Raw genomic sequence first — 23,628 nt, forward strand, 5'->3', positions numbered from 1 at the left:
CTGGTGCAGAATGCGGCCGCGCCCCTTTCTGGATGGGGGCGACATGGCGCTCCCACGTGACACCTCTCCTGCGCGAGCTGCATTGGCTTCCAGTGGTCTTCCGAGTGCGCTTCAAGGTGTTGGTTCTCATCTTCAAAGCGCTCCATGGCTTAGGACCCAGTTATTTACGAGACCACCTTCTGCCTCCGATAACCTCCCACTGGCCAACACGCTCCCACAGAGAGGGTCTCCTCAGGGTGCCGTCTGTCAGGCAATGTCGGCTGGTGACCCCCCAGGGAAGAGCCTTCTCTGTGGGGGCACCCGCCCTCTGGAATGAGCTATCCCCAGGGATACGACTAATCCCGGACCTCTGTACCTTCCGCCGGGCCCTGAAGACTTTTTTATTTCAGCAAGTCGGGCTGGGTTAAAATTTTTAATTGGGTGAATTTTATGGGTAAGGGGTTTTAAAGTTGGAGAAGCCAAAGATAATTTAATTTTGTTTTAATGTATTTTAATATTTGTATTGTGTGTTTTTAATTCTGGCTGTTCACCGCCCCAAGTCCTTCGGGAGAGGGGGCGGTATAAAAATTTAATAAATAAATAAATAAATAAAGCCAGCCCAGCTAGATGGAACAAGTGTGTCTTCAGGGCCCGACAAAAAGTCCGGAGGTCTGATATCGTGCGTATCTCAGGGGGCAGATCATTCCAGAGGGCAGGCGCTGCCACAGAGAAGGCTCTCCCCCTGGGGGTCGCCAGCCAGCACTGCCTGGCCGACGGCACCCTGAGGAGGCCCTCTCTGTGTGAACGAACCGGTCGGTGGGAGGCTATCGGCGGCAGAAGGCGGTCTCGCAAATATATTTTGAGGCAGGAAAATTTTAAGAAAATGTACTGTTTGATGTAATATGTTTTAATTTTAATTTGCAAACAAATGTTAAACTGATGAATAAGGATTGATTGAACAAAATACAAGATACACAGATGCTAGTGATTAGTCTTGAATTAAGGTAATACATGTTGGAAATGATGACTATTATGAAATATACTGAGATTTAAATTGAAAGAGTAGGATGGAAAAATGATATAAAACAGATAATTATATTACAGTTAAAATGTGTGGGATAAGAGTTTGAGACTCGGTGGAAATACATTGGAAATTAATTAGAAGTGCTGGAAATTAGCTAAACAAATAGGAGGAGTGCTGGAGGGAATTATGCTGGACACCAGCCAAACAATGGAGGGAGATTAGAGGGGATTATGCTGGAAATCAGCCAAACAATGGAGGGAGTTAAGGAGGAGATTATGCTGGAAATCAGCCCATAAAATGTTGGAAACAGCCAAACAAATAGGAGGAGAGTTGGAGGAGACTATGCTGGAAATCAGCCAAACAATGGAGGGAGTTAAGGAGGAGATTATGCTGGAAATCAGCCCACAAAATGCTGGAAACAGCCAAACAAATAGGAGGAGAGTTGGAGGAGATTAAGGAACTATTCTGAAATTAACTAAATAGTTGGTGTTTTGGAGGGGATCAAGCTGAGAATTAATCGAATAGAATAAGCTGGAAGATAGTTAAATATTAGAGGGAGATATAGTGGAAAATATATTAGAAATTGGAGTAAATAAAATATGTCTCTGTGAGAAATCTGTGTAATATGTAAACTGGGAGAAAAAAAACTAAGGTAAACTGATTTGAGGATAAGGATCAAAGGATTAAAATTAGACAAAATGTTGTTTTATAAAATATAATAAAAATGGAGTGGTATTGAATTGAAATTAAGAATAAATGGTGATAAAATTGTAAGGTAAACACTTAACAAGAGGTTAGAATATTGTAAAAATTATTTTGATATGATTTGTATAAGATATAAGGTAAAGAAGAATAAAGATATGTTTAGAATTGTTATGCAGATGTAAAAATGAGTGAAAGTGAATTTGAAACTAATTTTGGATAGATATAATGGATTTATATAGATGAAAATGTTAAATTTGAGTTAAAATTGGTTTTTTTAAGTTTTGAATTTCTTTTCTTTTCTTTTTTGTTTACTTATAAAAGATGTAATGGAAATTGTGAATTGAGCTCGTGAAAGGAATGTAAGCGTGGTAACCATCTATGACCGGATCGAGATTTTTGCTCTTGAAAGTTATGTTTTATGTTTAAATTTGGAAAAAATAAATAAAAAATATTTACAAAAAAAAAAAAATAAGTTATGCTATAATATTGTATAAGATGTGTGTGTGTGTGTGTGTGAGATACTTGATCATCTGCTCATTCTGCCTTGCTCTTCATGGCCTCCTCAGCAGAAGGTTGACCTGAATGGTCCAGCCTTATTGCAATATATTATTACTGGGCAACATTATAGTGAGGGCCAGTAGGTGCCAGTCAGTGAATGGGTGAATGGAGCTTCCTTGTTTTCCCCTGAAATAGAGTCATAACTTTTTACAACCAGCAGATGCCACTTATGGTGCTGCTCTGAGGACTGCGGCAGGCCAGATTTCTCATAACTTGCAGTAATTGCAGACAGCTGGTGCTACTTGATAGCACTTTAGTCTGCTGCACCACCAAGGCTCTTTTCAAACTTGTCCATTGGCTTGTAAATAAATGCCAATTTACAAAAAATTGGCATTTATTTACAAGCCAATGGACAAGTTTGAAAAGAGCCTTGGTGGCGCAGCAGACTAAAGTGCTATCAAGTAGCACCAGCTGTCTGCAATTACTGCAAGTTCAAATCTCACCAGGCTCAAGGTTGACTCAGCCTTCCATCCTTTCGAGGTAGGTAAAATGAGGACCCGGTTTGTGGGGGCAATAAGCTGACTTTGTATAAAAAAGAACCCCGCTTAGGGTGGGCCGAAAGCCCTACTAAGCAGGTATATACAAAAGTATGAAGGCTATTGCTTAAAAGCATTGTAAGCCGCCCTGAGTCTCCGGAGAAGGGCGGCATATAAATCAAACCAATAAATAAATAAATAAATAAATAAATAAATAAATAAATAAATAAATAAATAAGGTTTGCTAGTTTCATCTAACAAGTTTGACCAACAAGCAATTTTCTTAGGGTGTTCTCTGAAATAAGACATCATATTAAGCCATTATAGTTTCTTTGGAAGGGCTTAGCATGCAATGGGACTCTGTTGTGTTTTCTTTTCCCAGATTTAGATTTATATTGGCCCAGTCAATTATTTGGGAAGTTATATGAATGGTTCTTGGGAACTATCCATGTATTGTACTGCATTATGCTGCATGATACCTTAGAGATAAGCAAATGCTAAATAAATTTGAATTCCATGGGTGAACAATGGAACACGGGTTGAGTTTAGGTCTTGAGAAATGTCTGTTTCTTCTTCCATGTACACTTCATCCATTTCATATCCCACTCTGATCTTGCCTCCTGTCTATATGCTGTATTGTTTTTATTATTATTAACAGTAATAATAATATGTTGTTTGACTCCCAAACATGCAATCCCAGAGACACCTTCAGCTGCAAAAGTAAGACAGTGGTAGTTTGTTTGATTTAGTGTGTGGCAGGTTTTGTCCCAGCCTGACATCTGTGGAAAGCCAGAGCTTGGCCAGGCTCTGGGTAAAGAAGCAATGATGGTCTCATCTGCTGTCGTTTCTAGGCAGGGGGGACCTGCAGCCTCAGCTGGACAATGCCCTGCAGGATGTGAACGACCTGTACCTCCTGCTGGAGGAGACGGAGAAGCAGGCAGTTCGCAAGGCCCTGGTAGAGGAACGGGGGAGGTTCTGCACCTTCATCGCATTCCTGCAGCCGGTGGTGGTACGTGCCTCGTTTCCGTGGTCAAGGGCAGCTCTTCTAGGGACCAGGCAACTGTCCCCACCCTTTCTTAATAATAATAATAATAATAATAATAATAATAATAATTTTATTTATATACCGCCCATTCTCCCGAAGGACTCAGGGCAGTGTACAGCCAGAATTAAAATACAAATATTATTAAAATACAAATATACAGGCAGATCTTGATTTTTAAGCATGGGAAAAAAACAATTGGCTCTTGTTGCCCAATAATAACGCAGCTGTCAGTTCAATTCTGCTTGTGCCTGCCCTCAGGTTAGTCCAGCTTTTAGGTAAGGGGCGTGTGCAAGAAAGAGAATTTATGTCCAGGGCATTACATTGAGCTACTCCCAGCAGTGCAGGAGAGGATGATGTATCTTGCCAAACTTTGCATCCAGAATCTGGATATGATGAAGAGGAAGGTCGCCTCTTGGGTGTTTGGATACCAGGTGTCACCCCTGCCCAACCCAGAGGGTCCAGAGTGGGAAGGGACTTTCTCTCTTGGTGGGAGTTGAGGTGGAGGAGGAGGTGGGTTTCCTAGACTGGCCCTTGGTCCATCTCAGAGTGACATCCGAGGTGATGCAGAATTAGAGACCAAGTACGATGTTTATTGAAAATTCCAATTAAGAATTGGTCTCAGCTTTTTCTTTGACTCCTTTGTCCATTTTTTTCCCCATGAATATTGGGATGAATACTTATTCTGCTGTGCAAGTTAAAAGCTGCACGATTTAGGGCCTTTCCCCCACTGCCTTCAATGTTTAATTAGTCTTCTGGCTGCTCCATTCTGGGAACTGCAGAGAAGGCCAGAAAAGACGTGCTGGCTTCCTCGCCCTTCTTCCCAAGAGGGGTTTCCAGGGCAAAAGGGTGGCTGGCAGTAGCCAAATGAGCAGGGGAGGGGGTTGCACGAGCAAGCGGGGGTAGGTGTGTGTGAGCAACCCTGACCTCCTAGAAGGTTCTACTGGTCAGCCCAGCGTTTCCTTTCTCTCAGGGTCCAGCCCGGCTGCCAGTCAACAGGACCCAAGACTGGCCTCCCTCCCACTGTTGTTCTTGCATCGCTGTGAGACCAGCTGCCCCCCTCTCTGTCCCTCCCTCCCTCCCTCCAGAGATAAGACCAAGTCTTTGGTAGAGCCCTCCTCCTCCATAAAGGCGTCCAGTGTCCTTAGAAGGACTAGAACCCCGAGGACCCCTCCAGGTTGGGTCTCCGGGCACAAGGCTTTGGGGTTAGCAAGTCACAGGATTGGGCTGACCCTCCCTATCCCAGAGAGGAACAGAGATATTTCAGGAGGAAGGAAATCCAGGATGCAACCAAGGAAGGATGCTAAAAACGTACCATCACTTGAGTAGAGAATTTGGCTTGTGGCTTTTCTCCCAGCTGATGCTTCACTTGGCCCAAGCAGACAACAGAGGAGTGTCTCCAGCTTTGGTGCTTGGCAACTCACTTACGGGAACAATATTGGAATCTGTTGCCACATTTGGTGCCAACCAGTCACGACCACCGGCTGGTATTCAGCTGATTCTATCCGGTTTGGGCGAACTGGTAGTGGCGGCTGTGGGAGGCTCCACCCACCCACCCATTTTTGATGTCCCATTTTTGACACTCTGCGCATGCGCAGAAGGTCCTGTGCTCACATTTGCGAACCGGTAGCGAAGGTAAGTGAATACCATCCCTGGTGCCAGCCCCATTTTTCATTCAGCTTTACTGAAGGTTTGAATGTGAACACGAACATTTGAGGTGTTTGTGGTTCTCCATAAGATTATATAGGCAAACTCCCAAATTGCTCTTTTTGTTTACTGTTCCTAATTCTGAATTTTTTATTTTTTTTCTTTGGACATTCCAGCTTGCCTGGAATGATATTATTTTATTTAATTTCAGTAATGTAACTGTAATCCCAGCAGGTTTCACATGGATTAACGTGAGTTACATTTCTGATTTCTGAAATTACACAAAACCTCAAGTGGCAGATTTGTGGTTTTGTGGCTTCTGCACAGTCCGTAGCATTGCACGGCCTGTGGAGGACCAGCCGAAATGTAGTAGCAGAACTCGGATGCTCAGTGGAGAGAAAGAGCAAACAGGAATGGAGAAGAAGCTGGGAAGTCTCCAGATCAGATGAGGGGGCCGAAGGGGAACATCCTTGACCTCAATTGACACCCTAGAGTTGCCTCTGCCAAAAAGAGGCTCCCTTTTGCCCACCTCTCTGAAGCTGAAGTAGGCACACTGAGTGACAAGGCCTGAGTGACCTTATCTGGCCTAGAAAGTGGGGCTCACCTTGACCCTTCCTCCTGGTCTTCCCCAGGTAAAGAGCAAGCTCTAGTGTGTGTGTGGGGGGGGGAGCTGGTTCTCTCCTGATTCCGGGTTCTTTTGTCCACACGGCCAAGGCTCATCCTTTCCTTTACCCTTTTGCAGAACGGAGAGATCACCATGCTGGGAGAGATCACCCACCTTCAGGGCATCATTGATGACCTAGTGGTGCTGACAGCAGATCCACATAAACTGCCAACAGCCAGTGAGCAGGTAGAGAAGCACAAAAATCATGGTCCATATTCCCCTGAGCCAGCCCCTCCCTCTCACTGCAGGGATTTGCAGCATCCAGGAGGGGCCCACCTCCCTGCTCCAATTCAACTGCTTTTCATCAGAATCTGGGGCTTAAAACTCCATGTATGCCATGCTCTGCGCTCAGAGAACAGGATAAGGTCCGCTTCAAGGACTTAAAATGCGGCCGGGGGTCTCCCCTCCCCTCCCCTCCTGTCCTTTCTCAGGACTAAAGTTCTCATAAGATGTTCAGGACTCGGTTGCCTTTTTCTCTTGTTGCTTTTCTGGTTGCCTGGCTTCGCTAAAGGGGAACCTGAAGCTCGACCACGGCACAAAAGCCTGGAACTGCTCTTTCTTCTGACTTAAGATGATGATGACGATGACGATGACATCCATTCAGTCGTAGCTTTCTGTGGAGGCAACCTTACGTGGTCCTTATCTTTTTAGGGCGCTTATGCTGCTGATTCATATTCAGACAGCTCTGAGCTCTTTTTCACAAATAGTGTTACAAAGCCAGCTTTATCTGGTCATTTTGTTCCTATTTTTCCTTTAATAAAAAAGAACTTGTCATGGCTGCCATTCTGCTAAGCTGAAAGCCTGACATCAGTAATGGTGGGAGGGAGCAGGGGGGGGGAGGGAGGCAGGGGGGGGCTCGGAGGAATCAAAATAAAGCACTACCGCCCAGCGGGAAGCACCGGCCATCTCAAGGTCACTCCAGAAGGATGCGGAGCTGGCGCAGGAAGATGAGCACCATTTCCCAGACTCCTGGCTGAACATTGACTGATAACCAGGGCAAAAGCTCAGATCCAGCTTTTCCTCTTCTGTAACCACTTTGGCTTTAGTAAAGTATTCTTTTGGCTAATTGTGGGCCAGGGTCTTTCTTTTCTAACTGACATTAAACTGGATCTGAGATTTTTGCTAGATAAGATACAATTCACTTTCCCTTGGTGAATTCACCAGCACCCCCCCCCTGGTTATCGGTATTTATGAAATTATTTTGAATTTTTAAATCTATCTTGCCTAGAAGTCTTGCAGATTTAATCAGCCCCTCTCTCTTTTTGGCCAAACCATTTTTATTACAATTACAATTATTACTTATTACAATTATTTATTCACTCCTAGCGCTTGACTTATGACCACAATTGGGACCAGAATTTCACTTGCTAAGCAATGGGGTCATTAAGTGAGTCATCACATGACCCGACAACCATTTTTACTGTGGTTATTAATTGATTCACCACAATTGTTAAGTGAATCACATGGTCGGTTAGCAAATTTGACCCTCGTTGACTTTGCATGTCAGAAGCATGCCTGAAACATTTTGACTGCAGGATGCTGCAATTGTCGTAAATGTTGCCAAGGGCCGAAATTGTAATCATGTGGCCATGGGGATGGTGTGATGGTCATAACTGCAAGGATGGCTTGTAAGTTACTTTTTCAGAAGCTGCCATACCAGGGGTGAAATCAGCAGGTTCTGACAGGTTCTGGAGAACCGGTAGCGGAAATTTTGAGTAGTTCAGAGAACCAGCAAATATCACCTCTGGCTGGCCCCAGAGTGGGGTGGGAATGGGGATTTTGCAATATCCTTCCTCCAGGAGTGGGGAGGGAATGGGGATTTTGCAATATCCTTCCCCTGCCATGCCCACCGAGCCATACCATGCCCACCAAGCCACACCCACAGAACCAGTAGTAAAAAAATTTGGATTTCACCACTGTGCCATACCGTTGTTAAATGGTCATAAATTGAGGACTACCGTATCACCATTCTGAATAACAATCTTGCTTCAGTGGATTCCAATCAGTTCAAAGAGAATGGAGGGTTATTGCTCTATATCTTATAGCTTCAGCCATTGGCAAGCCCAAAAGGCAAGTAAAGACAGGAAATATCGTTTCAAAAGATTGCCTTCTGGGGAACTGGATCCAGGAAGGCTCAGGAGTTCATGGCTCCCATGAAAAAGCCCAGTGGATTCACATAGTCACATGTGAACTTGTACTTCCTCTGGAGTAGTTGAAGATGGCCGGACTATGTGTGGGCATTCTGCTTTGTTGTGGCCAGACCCCTTCCAGAAACTCATCCACGCTGGCAGCTCTGCAGGCAGTCTGGGCCTTGTGGGGCATCTCTTCTCTGGAGCTAAGAACCGAAGGGCTTCAGGGCCTGGACCCCAACATTGGAGAAGAAAGGATTGCAATAGTTTGGGAAGCTAGATTGAGTCTGTGGGTAATATGCCAGTTGTTGGTTGAGGGAAATTTTGCCCAACCGTTTTTGTTATCCGGCCCCCAGTTCACCGAGAGTTGTGCCATGCTGGTGCCTCCAAGGAGCACCAGAGACAATTGGGCCGATATCCACCCCTTTAACTCTTCCTCCTTTGCTTCAAGCAAGGCCTGGTGGCACAAGCAGCTCAGCTGGTGGCCCTTCCCGGCAGCATCTTGGCTGGATCTGGGTAAACATAGTTTGGCCAAAGGCCAGTGAGCCTCTCCTCGGTTTACAAATGCCTCTGGGGTCTGTTCGGAGGGCAAAATCTCTTAGGGTCAGAAATGCTGTAAAGGCCTGGCTAAAATAACTTTTTCTTGCAGGTGATCAAAGATCTGAAGGGCTCTGATTACAGCTGGTCTTACCAAACCCCTCCATCCTCCCCTAGCAGCTCAGGATCCCGCAAATCCAGCATGTGCAGGTATGTTTGGCTCAGCTACTGGGGATCTCTTGTTAAGTGGCGTATAACAGGAACAGGCTTCTCGTGGGCTCAGACCTTAGGAAGCTTGAATAGGTTCAATAATACCCCTTGTGGCATACCAGATACTTCCCAAACTGAGTTGGCAATGGCATGGAATAAAATCCAAGAGAGCCAGACTTGAGCAGCTGTGGTCAGAGTTGGCCTCGAATCGGACATAACGAATGAACTCGAGCCATGGCAGTTCTCTCCTTCAGGTCAAGCAAAGCTCTCCTTTTGTCTTTGATGGTGGTGTAATATCTGTCAACTGGAAGTAGCTGGGAAAAGTTATGTTCCAAACTTTAAGACGTGTTGCTCTTGATCTCACCCCAAAATTCTTCATAGACATTGAAAGTGCTTCTGCCTTTAGCTGAGGAAAGAATTAAAATACGTATTTGTGTAAGCTGCAGCATATAAGTCCCTGTCCATAAGATTCAGCCTACTTTATTGATCCCTGCTGAAGAGGAAGAGCTGATTTCTTGAAGGCTTCTTCATGGTGGAGAAGGACTCTGTAACAACTCTGTTACAGTACAACTCTGCAGTTCTTGAATCAGCATAAAATAAGGGCAGCTTGTATTTACTGCCCTCCCCCAGAGGAACAGTGCCAGCATGAGGAGGGCATGTAACGGACTGCTTGGCTTACCTTGCCTCAAGGAACCTCTCACATCTGCAACCAATGTCCTCCTCCTTCACTTCCTGGGGAAGCTCTGGTGGTAGCATCTCACCTGGTTTCACATTTTACTCCCATAGTGTGGCACAACCAGTAAATGCCAACACCCGCCTGTCCAGTGTCTCATCACATGACTCGGGCTTCATCTCGCAGGATACCATGTTCTCCAAGCCTCCTTCACCAATGCCCTTGGACATCACCAGCCAGGTGAGCTAAGGGTGAACAAAGAAGGAATTCCAGGACAGAATTATGGCTCCACTTGTGCTCCCAGGCAGGCAGGTGCTATCTCCTGAAAGAAGCTGGTGGCAGCCTAGAGCCTCCTCTCCTGGGAGTGATTCAAGAGTCCCTCCTTCCCTGGCCAGCCTTCTTGGAAATGGAGACGGAGTCTGATTTGAACAGGGAAGGCTGTCCCTTTGTGCTGGGTTGATTCCATTATGTCCCTCGGGAAAGGATTGGGACAGTTCCTTTTTGAGGGAAGGAGGTGGGCTGTGACCCTGAGGAGCTGCTGCCAGTAGGAGCCCCTTCTTGGACTGGAGGAAGGAGGGGACATGCGTGGCTTTCCTTGCCCAATTCAAAGGCTAACGCTGGCACTCCTCCAGCAGCTCTCTAAGGCATGACAACATCGACCTGGGGTGGGGGGGGGGCAGGCTTCTGGCTTCAGAGGGGTCTCAATATTGTGTTGCTCACAATTTGGGAGGAGGTCAAGAGGAGAGAAAATCCAGTTCTCAGGATATCTCTGTCACTGCAGGTGGAAGGGGGGAGTTTCCCTCCCCTTCATGAAGGTTTGGACTTCCTCCTCCTCCTCCTCCTCCTGTATGAGAGGTTCTGCCAGCTGCCTGCCGCTTTCATTTCCGCCTGTGCCTTGCCCTGTCCAGCTGTACTCTGTCTCTGCTGCCGCTGCCACCTTCCCTAACAGCTTCTTCTCTTCCTCTCTGCTTGTCTGTTTTGCTGCTGCTGCTGCTGCTGCTCCAACTTGGGGCCTGCCAGAAGTCCTCCAGCTCTGCATCATCCGAAGCCTCTGAAACTTGCCAATCTGTTAGTGAATGCAACTCCCCAACCTCGGTTAGTTCTGACTCTGCTACTGGATTGTATTCAGGTGGCCACAAGGTGAAGCTTGAGTTCCCCTCCACACACACACAAACACACTTTCCCTCCCCCATTTTATCTTGGGGCACACCTGCACCTGGTGAAGAGTTGATGCATGCCACAAACTTCTTGGGTGGGTGGGTGAATGGCCTTGGCCTCCTGCCCCCATGCTGGCTTGGATGCTTTCTGCTTTCTGTTGGTTGACCAGCTTAGGGAGCTCCATGACCAGCCGTGAGCCTGGACTCTCTGGGCCTTGCAGACCTCAGCTGGTGGGGAGTTTTAGCTACCCTTGGTGGGAGTGGGAGCCTACCGCTACCCCCGGGGCCTCCTTGGCTTCCAAGAAACCGAAGCTGTGTCTCCACGAGGAGCTTGGAATCCAGCCCATCTCTGGTGGAGCAACCAGGCAGGAGGGCCAGGAAAGAGCCTCCTGGGGTGGGGGAGGACCTGCCATGGGGAGGATGCAGTCCCTGCCCTTTGGTCTGCAGGGCTCAGCACTCCCGGCACAAGGACCCAGCAAGCACTTGCCCTCCGCTGGGAGTTTGATTAGCTTTGAGCAGACCTGCCCTGCCCTGGGATGGACCAGTTCTCCTCCCTCAGTTGCCACCCCAGGAACTCAGCAGGAGGTAAAAGGGTGGCAAGGAGGACTTTGACAGACACTGGATGCCCCACAAAGTCTCCTGCGTGTCCCTTGGCGTCTCTGGCCTCAGACGCAGTAAGGGGGACAGCGTCCCGGGGGTGACCTGGCCTAATCCTGCTTGGTGCAGGCTCTGCTCCATGCTGGGGCCTTGGGGGCTGGGGGCCACAAGTCTTCAGACCGCCAGGGAGCAGTTGGCTTATTTATTGTTTTATTACTTTTAAGAACCACCCATCTGTCTCACAGAGGGACTCTGGGTAGTGTACAATAAAATATTAAAAGCATAAAAACAGCATATAAAATAACAGTATATAAAAGAGGCAAGGAATGTTAAAAAATTAATTAAAAGGCGGGGAGGGCTTTTCAATGTGTTAACCAGCCCCCCAGCTGCATGCTTCAGGCTGCAGAGCCACGTTTTCTCTCCTTTCCGGAAGGCCAGCAGAGTTTGGGAGGATGGGGGCAATGACAGAGAAGGCCCTCTTCCTGGACATCACCACCCCGGTTGGAATCCTTTGGCAGATGGGATCCACAGCATCCTTCCTGCCTGGCCGAGTGGGACGGGTTGATGTGATGGGACAAAGACGATTCTGCAGGTGGCCTATTCCGTGGGTTGACAGTGCTTTTTCTTCAGAAACTCCTCCCACAGGTTTTTCTTGGCAGTTTGTCTCCCTGGATCTGGTCCTGCCTTCCAGGGCCACTCCGAGGCTGTCCTCAGTCCGCCTTGCAGCTTTCCACTCTCAGCAGAGGAAGCTCATCCCTTGGCAGGTCTTCATGGGGCTCGACTTCCAGCCCCCTCCCCATTTTATGGTCCTTTTGCAAAGACCCGGGAAGCGCAGGGCACCTTCCTAAGTATTCAGAGGCTTCAGGAAAGGACTGGGAAATGTCTTGGAGACTGCCAAAAGGCTGCCATGCATCACAGGCACCTGGTCAGGATCTGGATTAAAGGGAGAGTAAATCAAATGCCTTTATTAAGCCAGACACAAGACCCTTGCTTATCCAGAACCGTTTTGGAGCTTTCTGCTTCGTGGAAATGGGCAGAATATCTGGGAGGGCTGAGGGGCCCTGGGGCAGCAGGATGGTCCTGGCACTTGCTTCTGGGTGCCAGCGTGTCAGCGTGGCCTCTTGGATGGTGTCTCACAGGGAGATGGGCCCTCCAAGGCTCAAGAGTTGCTATGGCCTCCTCCCGCTTCCTCACCCAGTCCCCTTCCCCTCTTGCCTTGCTTGGTTTCGCAAGGCTGGGATTGCCAGTCATGCCAGCTTTATATTTTTCAGGATTGGTCCAAGCTCCCCATCTATGAGCAGCCGGGCGCAAATGCTCTGCAGCGCAGAAAGGATCGTGTGGAGTTTCTCCGGGAGGCAGAACCAGGCTCGGCCTCCCTGATTTATCCGGGGCTCAGCTTGGAGGATGGTCCCCGGCCTCGCCTGTCCCCTGCTTCCATTGCTGCCAAGGTACGGCCGGGTCCCAGGAAGCGCCCTTGGAATTGGGTTCATTTGGAGCTCTACTTGGGCCACTGCCTGGATGTCCCCTGAGCCATCCCTCCCCAGCCCACGATCCCAGATCCAGGCAGATTCGAGGGAGGAGCTGATTTCACTTATGGGTGTTTGAATAATTAGAATAAAAGAGACTGTTTGCTTCCAGTAGACAAAACAGAAGGTGGGGAGGTGTGGGGGGCACTAGGTAGGGTTCTCATTGCTTTCCCTTCAAGGGGCCCAATTTTGAAAGTGTTTGCATAAGGGATTTTCCAAGGATGAGGCCTCTGCCTTCCTCACCAGCTGGAGCTGAAGCGAGGTGCTCTCTGCAGGAGAGGCCGAGCAAAGGGCTCCCCCATTTAATCCTGGTCCCCAGATAAAAGACCCCAGGAAGGCTCTGCAGGCCGAGCAGCTTAAGCAGCCAGTGAATGCAGCAGCCTCTGGCCCTGGCAGGTATCCCTGAAGCTGTGAGTCCGTGCCAAGTGGGGCAGTGTGTGTGTGTGTGTGTGTGTGTGTGTGTGTGTGTGTGTGTGTGTGTGTGTGTGTTGCAAACTGCGCTTGTCTTTCTGGCTCTGTCCCACTTCAGAAGCCTTGCTGATTGCAGCCCCCTCCTCCCCACTGCCCAGGCCAGGTGCTCAGGGGGGAGCCAGTCAGGACTGCCCTGGCAGCAGTGAGAGCAGTCCACCTCCCTCCCTGGCTCGGAGGCCTGTCCGCCTGAGCACAGGAGCCCTGCTTGGAGCTGGGGGGCTCTCTTGATATTTCACCCATCTCCCTCCGAGAGGGCCACAACACTGACTCTGAGCTTCTTTCCCCTTCTCAGCAGCATGGGGAGGAGGTGTCTCCGGCAGCCAGTGACCTGGCCATGGTGCTGACCCACGGCCTGAGCCTGGAGCACCAGAAGAGCAGCCGGGATAGCCTGCAGTTCTCCAGCGGCTATAGCACACAGAACACCACCCCATCCTGCTCCGAGGACACTATTCCCTCCCAAGGTAGGAGGCCGGCTTCAAGGGGGGCAGGCAGGCTGGGAGGGTGCGACCAGGCCTGCTGAGGGGCCACTCCAAGCCACTGGAGAAGGTTCACGCGATGGCAGAGGTTGGGCATCTCTGGGCGATCCCTCATAGCCTGGAAACAGAATCCTTCTCTCAGAAGAAGAAGAAGAAGAAGGCTCTCAGCCAGGCAGGAGCCCCACATCACCTGACATGGCACACTTGTCCTAAGCAGCCCCCATTGCCCAGCTCTCCGTTTCTCCCAGCAGTGGAAAGAAGCAGCAGGCAGTTGGGCTTTGCTGAGGCTAAATGTGCTCCGAGCTTTGATGTCGAAGGGTGCAGGCCGAGTCATTACTCCCTCGATGTGCCCCCCACTATGTGCCTTACCTCATGTAGCAACATGCGCTTGGGGAAGCTTTGTGCTGAAGCAGGAGGTGTGGCTCTGACTCGGGTTCAGCTAGCACAGGGCGTGGATCAGGCTCAAACAACGTCTGTTAACTTTGGCCAGTGACTCTGCTTACGCCCCCTCCCCCATGCCCCTAGGAATTAGGGAGGTCTCTGCCTGTGTTGCTCTCCCACGCCTCACCCTTGTTTCGCGCTGAAGCCATGTTTTGGTAATGGCCCATTTCGGCCAAGGTCATCCTTTGCTGGTCCCTGCTCCTGATGCATCCGCCTGTCCCTTCCTCAGGTTCAGAGTACGACTGCTATTCGGTGAATGGGGACATCGAGGGAGACAACCAGAATGAATTAGACAAATCCTCAACCATCCCTCGCAACAGCAATATCGCTCAAAATTATCGGCGGATGATCCAGACCAAGCGACCGGCTTCAACGGCAGGCCTGCCCATTGGCACTGCCTTGCCAACCGGGACCACACCAGGCGTGGCTACCATCCGTCGCACACCTTCCACCAAGCCCACGGTTCGCCGAACCGTCTCCAGCGCTGGTCCAATTCCCATCAGGCCCCCCATCGTCCCCGTCAAGGCCCCCACTGTGCCTGACTCGCCCAGTCACGCCAGCCCCCTCCGGATGGGCAGCGATGAATGTGTCTTCTATGCCGACGATGCCTGCTCGCCGCATGGCCTGGACTTCACCAAACCATCCCCCAAGAGGCTGAGCCTGCCCAATGCCAACTGGGGTGGTAATGCCCTGGAGATTTCGGTGTTTGCCGGGGCTGGGAAGCCCTCCACAGAAGAGGAGCAGCAGCTGGCTGCCAACCGCCACAGCCTGGTGGAAAAGATTGGTGAGCTGGTGGCCAGTGCTCACGCCCTGGGAGATGGCCAGTTCCCTTTCCCCACGGTGTTCTCGGACCCTGGTCCTGAGGAGCAGACCCCCAAGCCCCCTCTGGCCACTTCCAGCGAGCCCCCCGCTGAAGACATGCTGGTAGCCATCCGCCGTGGGGTGCGCCTTCGTCGAACCCTAACCAACGATAGGTCAGCGCCACGGTTTTTGTGATTGCTCTGCTCAGCTGTTGACCCAAATTCCTCCCAAGCACAAGGCGCCCAGCCTCAGCAAAGGACTGGAAAACGTGGTGGAGGCTGGGCAAACTGCCAAAAGGCTGCCACGCCTCCCATGGTCCAGATCTGGGTTAAAAGGAGACTAAATGAAATGCCTTTATTAAGCCACACACAAGATCCCCGCTTATCCAGAACCATTTTGGAGCCTGCTTCCTACCTTGTTCTCCTGTCCCTTGCACACTTTCTCTCTGCCCTCCTCTGCAGCGAGGTGGGAAACCGGCGCCTGGCTCCCTCCAGCTTGGAGCAGCAGCAGAGGAACCCCCACACAAAAGAGAGCTCATTTCCCTTCTGCTCTTCGGTGTTCTCCTCCTCGGCAAGTATTGGCTGCTCCAATGACCTGGCAAGACGGAGGAGTCTAGAAATCCAGCCCCTTCCTGAGGTCTGTGTGGACTGTGAGCTGTGCAAGGAGCAGGACCTCCTTTCCTGGGCTTCTCTTGGGAGGGGCTCCCTTCTAGTTGAGGGGGTCTCTCTGGTGAGACTGTCTCAGGGAGGGGACTGACTTTCCTTGGAAGGTTGCCTCCTTCCTTGCCCAAGTCAGCCCCCACTCCTGGCTTGAGCTTCACAGAGCTTAGAGGCCCCCCTGGGGCAGGATGGGTACGGCAAGCAGTGTGCTTTGACACATGATTTTGCATGGAGGCGCATGGGCACATTGACACCCCCGAGCCTTTTCTATGGCAGAATGCCTATCGAGAAAGATGGTGGCGATTAGGCCAGGTGCAGACGTGGGTACATGCTTCGTGGCAGTTGTGCCTGGTACTGCCTCAGGCGGGTGTGGGCTTCGCAGGCCTTTCCCTGAAGGAGGTGAGGGAGCTAGGGTGGGGCATCTTGAACACAGCACTTGCCCCGAGTCCCCTGGATTTGGGGTGTAAAGGACTGGTCTGAGGGAGCATCGGGGTAGCTGCCCTTGGGCAGGTTCCTCTCTTCTCAGACCAATCTGGACTCTTGACCAACCAAACAAAAAGGGGGCCAGGAGATGCTCCTTTGGCTGATGCTTTGGGGGAATGGTTTGAACAGAGCAAAAGCCCTCGGTTCTGTGACCACCACGATTGGTCTGGCAGATCACCGTGACTGATGCCTTTGGTTTGACATGCTGGCTGGGCTCACAAGCGCCATGAAGTTGGTTGGCTTGATTTCAGCTCCACGTGATGTGCAAGGCCATCCGTGGCACTCACAGAATCCTCTTGCACAAAGCTGAGCCACGTGGCCAGGCTCCCTTGGAAGAGCCCAAGCGATGCTGAAGCTGCACCAGAGAGGGGGAGAACCGCCGAAACAAAATCCTGAAGAGGGACTTTCGGAAACGGCTCCGCTCTCTCGGGAACCCACAGCAATTCCACAGTGGGATAGTTTTGACGGCCAAGGATGGAAGCGGCGAGGTGAGCCGTGGCCCAGGCTTGTTTAGCTTCGCCCCAGCGGCCTGAGCCATTGACCTGCCTTGGAGTGAGAGCCCAGGGGCTTCATTGCACCTCTTCTTGGCCTCTGCCTGCGCTGGGGCTGCTTTTGTGGCAGCTGTGCCAGGGCTGTCCTGCCTTGCTTAACTTCTCCACCTTGTTCATTCTTGTCTCACCAAACTCTTCTGCACTTTCATCCCCAGAACGTTTGTGTCGAAGAGGCTTGCCTCGTTGTATAGTCCTGATCAGTTTTGTTTACAGGTGTGAAATCTGCCTATTTTTGTAGTTGGCAGGAAGATTTTTAGTGGGGATGTTGGCAGAAATGATGCCAAAAGTAGCCATAATGCATTTATTCACAGCTGGCATGAGATGCAGCTTTTCCATGGTCTGGAAAGAGATGTGAAGGCTCTTCTCCCAAATGCTGATATGGTGACCTTCACTTCTCTCTGAAACTAGAAATTAGTCTCTGTTGGTAAAAGGAAAGTGATGGTGGGAAAGAGAAGATGGTTTTGAAAGGTTGCAGAGTGGAAGAGTAAACAGCATGAGGCTTGAGAAAAGCTGCCTTTCCTCTGGCAGGGCTAGGAAGGGGGAATCGTTGCAACACTGCTTGTTCTCCCGTTTTTAGTTGCAGAGCTTTTGATGCTGGGCAGGTGGCATGTCTGGTACAGGTGGCATCCAGAGGTCAACATGCACATGTAGCACATGAGAATGAAGCAAAGAAAGCAAAATTGAAACTGAATGTTTGCTGCTGTTGCACCAATAAGGATTCCAGTATGTTCACAGTGGGGAGGAAAGTATATTTAGAAAACTTGAGTTATTTCAAGAAGCACACATCAAATTTAAGCATGTAGGGTAGAAGGTTTTAAGGCACTGGTTTTCCCTACCTGGTGTTGGGACTTCCAGTTTACATCTCTGGAGAACATTAAGTTTGACAAGGCCCTGTTCTGAGGGACAAAGAGCTCAAGGGCACGAGAGGTTATGCAGTGGGCTCACAAGGGCTGGGGGCTTCCTTGGCAATGGAGAGGCAGCCTGTCATCCCCCGTCCCCCCCAAAGGCCTTTGGGGGGGCAGCACGACGGCTCCAGCATCCCAAGAGGAAGGCCTCACTTTGTACATAGCCGTTTCCTCCCCACCCAGTTCTACCTGTGTCTCTGTGCGCCACATCATTGTAGGCCCCTCACTCTTCGGCTCTTGTGATAACTTTCATTTTAACACGTCAGCCCTCCTGTGGTTCCCGCACACATCAAACGTGACTATGTGAGATTGTTGCTTTTTGCTTTTCCAATTTGTTTTGTACAGTAAGAAACAAACCTTCTAAAATGTCTTTCAGCTGATGTAACTGTCCTGGTGCTGTTAACTTGTTCTTCCTTTCCATCCCATAATTTATTTTTCTTCTAACAGTCCAAGCTTCTCCACATACGCCCTTTCTTCCAATTTAGTTATGTGGTTTTTTTCATTCAAAATAGTCACTGCTACAGGTAACAAATGCACTGTGAAGATTTCAGTATTAATAAAAGTTGTACTGTAATTAATGCAAATCGTTCCTCTTTATTCTGCCCTTCCTGGTTTAAAAAAAAATGTAGAGGTTTATCTTGAACCCAGCAAAACTCATCTCTACATTTTGCAGCACGGCAGATATTCTTAGATGGCTGGACAGAACTTCAACCCCAATCGATACGAGATATTGGGTGGTCATGGCTGCGCCTACATCCAGAATGGGAGCCTTCACTTCCAGCCTTGTGATGAAGTTGCCAAAAGCATTTGTGTGACAACTGTCCAGTCTTGGTCCAGTTTGTTGACCAAGCCACCTCTGCAGCACAGATCCTTTCCTGACCTGTTATGCTGTTGCACTGGGTTGAAACTACAGTCAGGTCCAGAAATATTGGGACATCGGCACAATTCTAACATCTTTGGCTCTATACACCACCACAATGGAGTTGGAATGAAACAAACACAATGTGCGTTAACTGCAGACTGTCAGCTTTAATTTGAGGGTATGTACATCCAACTCAGGTGAACGGTGTAGGACTTACAGCAGTTTGTATATGTGCCTCCCACTTGTTAAGGGACTAAAAGTAATGGGACAAAATAATAATCATAAATCAAACTTTCCCTTCTTAATACTTGATTGCAAATCCTTTGCAGTCAATCACAGCCTGAAGTCTGGAACACATAGACATCACCAGATGCTGGGTTTCATCCCTGGTGATGCTCTGCCAGGCCTCTACTGCAACTGACAGTCAAATTAAAGCTGACAATCTCCAGTTAAAGCACATTGTGTTTGTTTCATTCCAACTCCATTGTGGTGGTGTATAGAGCCAAAGATGTTAGAATTGTGTCGATGTCCCAATATTTCTGGACCTGATTGTACCTTCCTTCCCTCTGTCTGGAATAGTATATGGCTTCCTGCCTGAGCAGTGGGTTGGACTATAAGACTTCCAAGGTCCCTTTCAACTGTTGTTATTTGTTAAATACTGTATTTTTCATGGTATAAGATGCACCAGACTATAAGACACACCTAGATTTTAGAGGAGGAAAACAAGGAAAAAAGTATTCTGAACCAAATAGTGTAGTAATATATTATTTAATAAAATACCAGTAGAGCAGAATAATTTTTACAACCATGTAAAGTCAACAGTGGTATATTAAGAACCGTCATCACATTAACAAATGAGGTTCAAGCACTCCTCTAATTTTCACCCATTCACAAACTTGAGTGATAGTCAAGTCCTTAGTCCAGTGGGTGTCAGATGATGATTACCAGTAGCCATCCATTTGTTCCACTTCTCGCATGTAGACTTTGAATGGCTTGTTGGAAACATCAAAAGGTTACAACTGGCTGGTAAGACCCGCAGGAATTGCAGCTAGATGAGTCTTCACTTCTTTGAATCTTTTCTTTGTGGTTTCACTAATATGTGTTCCAAACTGCTCGAGCACTAATAAAGCTGGTTTTTTCAGAAGCCCTCCAGGACGTTTGGACCACAGTTTTTTTTTTTTTTTTTTTTATTGCAAAAGTTTTACAATTACATTTTCACCCCTTTTTTTTCACCCCCCCACCTCCCTCCCCAAACTTCCCGTCCTCCCTAACCCTCCCTAATCCTCCCCCCCCCAGACTTCCCTATTATGTACTCATAACTAATAACACTGATATATAAACCTGAACCCATCCCTCCCCCTATATAATTTTTCCTCTTTTTCTCTTTACATTAAGATATTTCTAATACATTATTTTCAAATAAAAGCTATTTGATACTTTCTAGTTTGGTATTTGTTCTGAACATATTCTGTCCAGCTTTTCCATTCCCATTCATAAGTCTCTTGTGAACAATCCTTTAAGTATGCTGAAATCTTCGCCATCTCTGCAAAACTAGCCATCTTCAAAGTCCATTCCTCGATAGTAGGCAAAGCTTCATTCTTCCAATATTTACCTATCAACAATCTTGCTGCAGTTATCATATACAATATTAGTTTTATTTCACCCCGTGTAAAACCCTTAACTATACCCAATAAAAACAATTGTGGAGAGAATTGAATTTTTTTCTTCAAAACATTCTGCATAACCCACCATATTTTTATCCAAAAAGCCTTAACTTTCCTACAGGTCCACCAAACATGATAATACGTAGCATCCAAACATTCACATCTCCAACATTTTGGCTGAACATTAGGGTACATACATGACAACTTTTTAGGATCTAAATGCCATCTATAAAACATTTTATAAAAATTTTCCCTCAGGTTCTGCGACTGTGTAAATTTAACATTCTGAACCCAAATTTTTTCCCATGTTTCCAACATCACTGGTTCTTCAAAATTTTGTGCCCACTTAATCATACAATCTTTAACTAATTCAGTTTCTGAATCCCTTTCTTGCTAGAACATTATAAAGCCTTTTAATATGCATTGGACCTTTCTCTCTTATATGTCTAACCAATTCTTCCTCATGCAACATAATACCAGTTTTTTGGTCCTCTTTCCATCTCAATTGTAGTTGATTATATTGTAACCAAGTTAAATTAATTCCTTCATCCAACAGTGTCTGTAATGTCTTCAGCTGCCATCTGCCCGCATCTGTAAAAAGAACCTCTTTATATAAAACCCCCCCGAGTGACATTATATTTGTATTCCACATAGTATGACCAAGATCCAGCCATAACGGTATTTTGTAATCCCATTTGAGTCGGTGCTTCTTCCAAACTCTCATCAAAGAATCTCTAAGTATATGACTTTTAAATACTTTGTCTACTTTGTCATCATAGAATAAATAAGCATGCCATCCAAATTCAAGATCAAAACTTTCTGCATTCAGTATTCCAATCTTTTTACTTCCAAACCAATCACTTATTAAAGTTAAAGCTGCTGCATCATAATATAACTGTAGGTTTGGGAGTTTAAGACCTCCTCTTTCTGGAACATCTTGCATAATTTTCAATTTCACTCTCGGCTTCTTCTCATTCCAGACAAACTTATTCACACCAGACTGCCAAACTTTCAGTTGTTTGTCACTTTTAAGCACCGGAATCATTTGAAACAAAAACAGAAATCTTGGCAAAATGTTCATCTTAACTGCTGCTATTCTTCCAAGTAAAGACAGTTGCAGCTTTTTCCAAGTCTCCATGTCTTTCTGAACCTCTCGCCACAACACCTCATAATTATTTTGGAACAATTTCATGTTTGATTCTGCAACCTGAACTCCAAGATATTTTACCTTAGGTACAATTTCAAAACCTGCCCTCCTTTCAAGCTCATGTTTACGATCTTGTGTCATATTTTTAACTATCATTTTAGTCTTTTTTGAATTCAGTCTGAAACCTGAAACTCTACCATAGTCTTGTATAATGTCGTTCATCAAGATTATTGATTCCATTGGTTGTAATAGGGTAACCACCAGATCATCTGCAAATGCCTTTATTCTATAATCCTCTTGCCTTATCATTATACCTTTCAAAATTTTAGAGTCCCGTATTGTATTTAGCAAGACTTCCAATGTTAAAATAAATAAAAGTGGGGACAACGGACATCCCTGTCTTGTTCCTTTTTCAATTTTAAACTCAGTCGTCAGACTTCCATTAATAATAATCTGTGCTTTTTGCTCTTGATAAATTGCTGAAATCGCCTGTATAAATTGGTCCCCAAAGCCCATCTTTTTTAAAGTCTTTAGTAGAAAATTCCAATCCACTCTATCAAAGGCCTTCTCTGCATCCAGAAAAACCAGCACTGCAGGGATCTGTTTATTCTTATCAAGATATTCCAATAAGTCTATTACTTGCCTTACATTGTCCTTCATATATCTGCCCTCAATAAATCCCGCTTGGTCCTCATGAATCACCTTTTGAATTACTGGCATCAGACTTCCGGCGGTGACGTAGAGTCGTGGCGGCACAGAAGAGAAGAGCTCTCTCTCTGTTGCCGATTTTCCGAGCTTTGGCGCCTGCTTTTGGCGGAGACCGGTCCCGAAGAGACCGGGAATAAAGAGGGGAAGCTTTGGGGGAGGCGAGGAGAGGTGCGATCTCCCGCCGTACCGTAAAGAGCCCTCAATCCAGGTTCGGGAAGAAGTCGGCTGGCGCGGTGAGCACAGTCGGCCCAGAGACCCGAACGAGCCGATTGAGATCATCGGGAGCAAAGGAGGGAGCACAGTGCAAAATTGCGGAGGTTGAACAGAAACGGAACTAATTTGGATTACTAATTTCAGCGCAAAACAGAGGAAAAAGCTTCTTTTCTTTCCGGAGGGACAGCGTGAAGAAGGAAGATCTCAAAGTGTAACCGGGCGGCAACTGAAAAGGCGAGCAAAAAGGAAGGGACAAAATACGGAGCAGTGAAGAAAGTCTAAAAAACTTTACAATAGACAAAACGAAGGTGAGGAGAAATAACTTAAATAGAGGAGATTAAAAGAAGAATGGACTCTCTTTTACCCCCGTCTTTAGCTGCCTGAGCGGAAGGAGTGAGAAAGTCTTGGCAAAGTAAGGATTATATACAGTGACTGTGCAGAATAGAGGCCGCCATACTGTAACTGGAAAAGACTTCAAGAGTTGTAAAAGAACTGGTTTTTTTCTTTTTTCTTTATTGAAAACATATCAAGCCCAACAAAAACATTGAAAAGCACTGCTCTAGCTTATCATCATTTTCTTTACTTAAGTATAGATGAATTATTATTAATGCTATTTATTGGAATTAATTAATTAAGAAATATAGAGTGTATTTAATCAATTTAGAAAATATTTACAATACATAGAGATTTAGAAGTACTATTATTAGAATATCATATTACTATTAATTAATTAATTATTATATATTAACCAGTAGATATTATTAGAATATTTTCTGTTTGTGGATTTTATTGAATAATTAATTATTAGATATTAAGATACTAAGAATTGATCAATTGTATAGTTTTTAACTAGATAAGATATTTATTTATATATATATTTATATTTGTAGCTATATTTATATTCATATTTATATTTAGATTTAGATTTATATTCTCATCACATTCTCAATTGATTTATATATAATTTCATATAGAGAGAATTAATTATTTAAAAGACTTTATTCATTTAAAGAAGGGTTAGTGGATTGATCTTTTACAAGGAGGGGGGAAAAAGAGAAAAGAAAAGAAAAGAATTATAGAAATTATAGAATTTGGATGGTGATTTGGGAGAAAGTTGATAAAATACTGGGAGAACAATACAAGATTTTGAAAGAAATGACTAGCACCACCACAACCACGTTGAAAACAGCTAAGAAGCCAACACCATTTTTAACAGGAACAGGGGCCTCCCCAGTGACACAGAAAACCTTGGAGGGAATGTTTGCATCAGACAAGCAACCCAGTACACCTAATATGCCAACAATGCAGGCCACGCTTATAACA

The 23,628-nt window shown here is 46.8% G+C and overlaps 1 protein-coding gene across 1 annotated transcript in view; it reads left to right on the plus strand.

Annotated features, from left to right (window-relative positions):
* MTSS2 (MTSS I-BAR domain containing 2) overlaps positions 1 to 15,729 on the plus strand; it is a 50,360-nt gene extending 34,631 nt beyond the window's left edge. Inside the window, exons 7-14 of the mRNA XM_070952721.1 lie at positions 3,594 to 3,751; positions 6,174 to 6,281; positions 8,874 to 8,971; positions 9,758 to 9,884; positions 10,665 to 10,739; positions 12,670 to 12,846; positions 13,691 to 13,856; positions 14,542 to 15,729. Of these exons, the coding sequence (XP_070808822.1) occupies positions 3,594 to 3,751; positions 6,174 to 6,281; positions 8,874 to 8,971; positions 9,758 to 9,884; positions 10,665 to 10,739; positions 12,670 to 12,846; positions 13,691 to 13,856; positions 14,542 to 15,308 (1,676 nt within the window). The 3' untranslated portion in view covers positions 15,309 to 15,729. The remainder of the gene's footprint in view (positions 1 to 3,593; positions 3,752 to 6,173; positions 6,282 to 8,873; positions 8,972 to 9,757; positions 9,885 to 10,664; positions 10,740 to 12,669; positions 12,847 to 13,690; positions 13,857 to 14,541) is intronic.
* Positions 15,730 to 23,628: the final 7,899 nt, after the last annotated feature.

This window comes from Pituophis catenifer, unplaced genomic scaffold (assembly GCF_029215685.1).
Source record: "Pituophis catenifer annectens isolate HBS135680 unplaced genomic scaffold, rPitCat1.0.hap2 SCAF_13, whole genome shotgun sequence".
Taxonomy (NCBI): Eukaryota; Metazoa; Chordata; class Lepidosauria; order Squamata; family Colubridae; genus Pituophis; species Pituophis catenifer.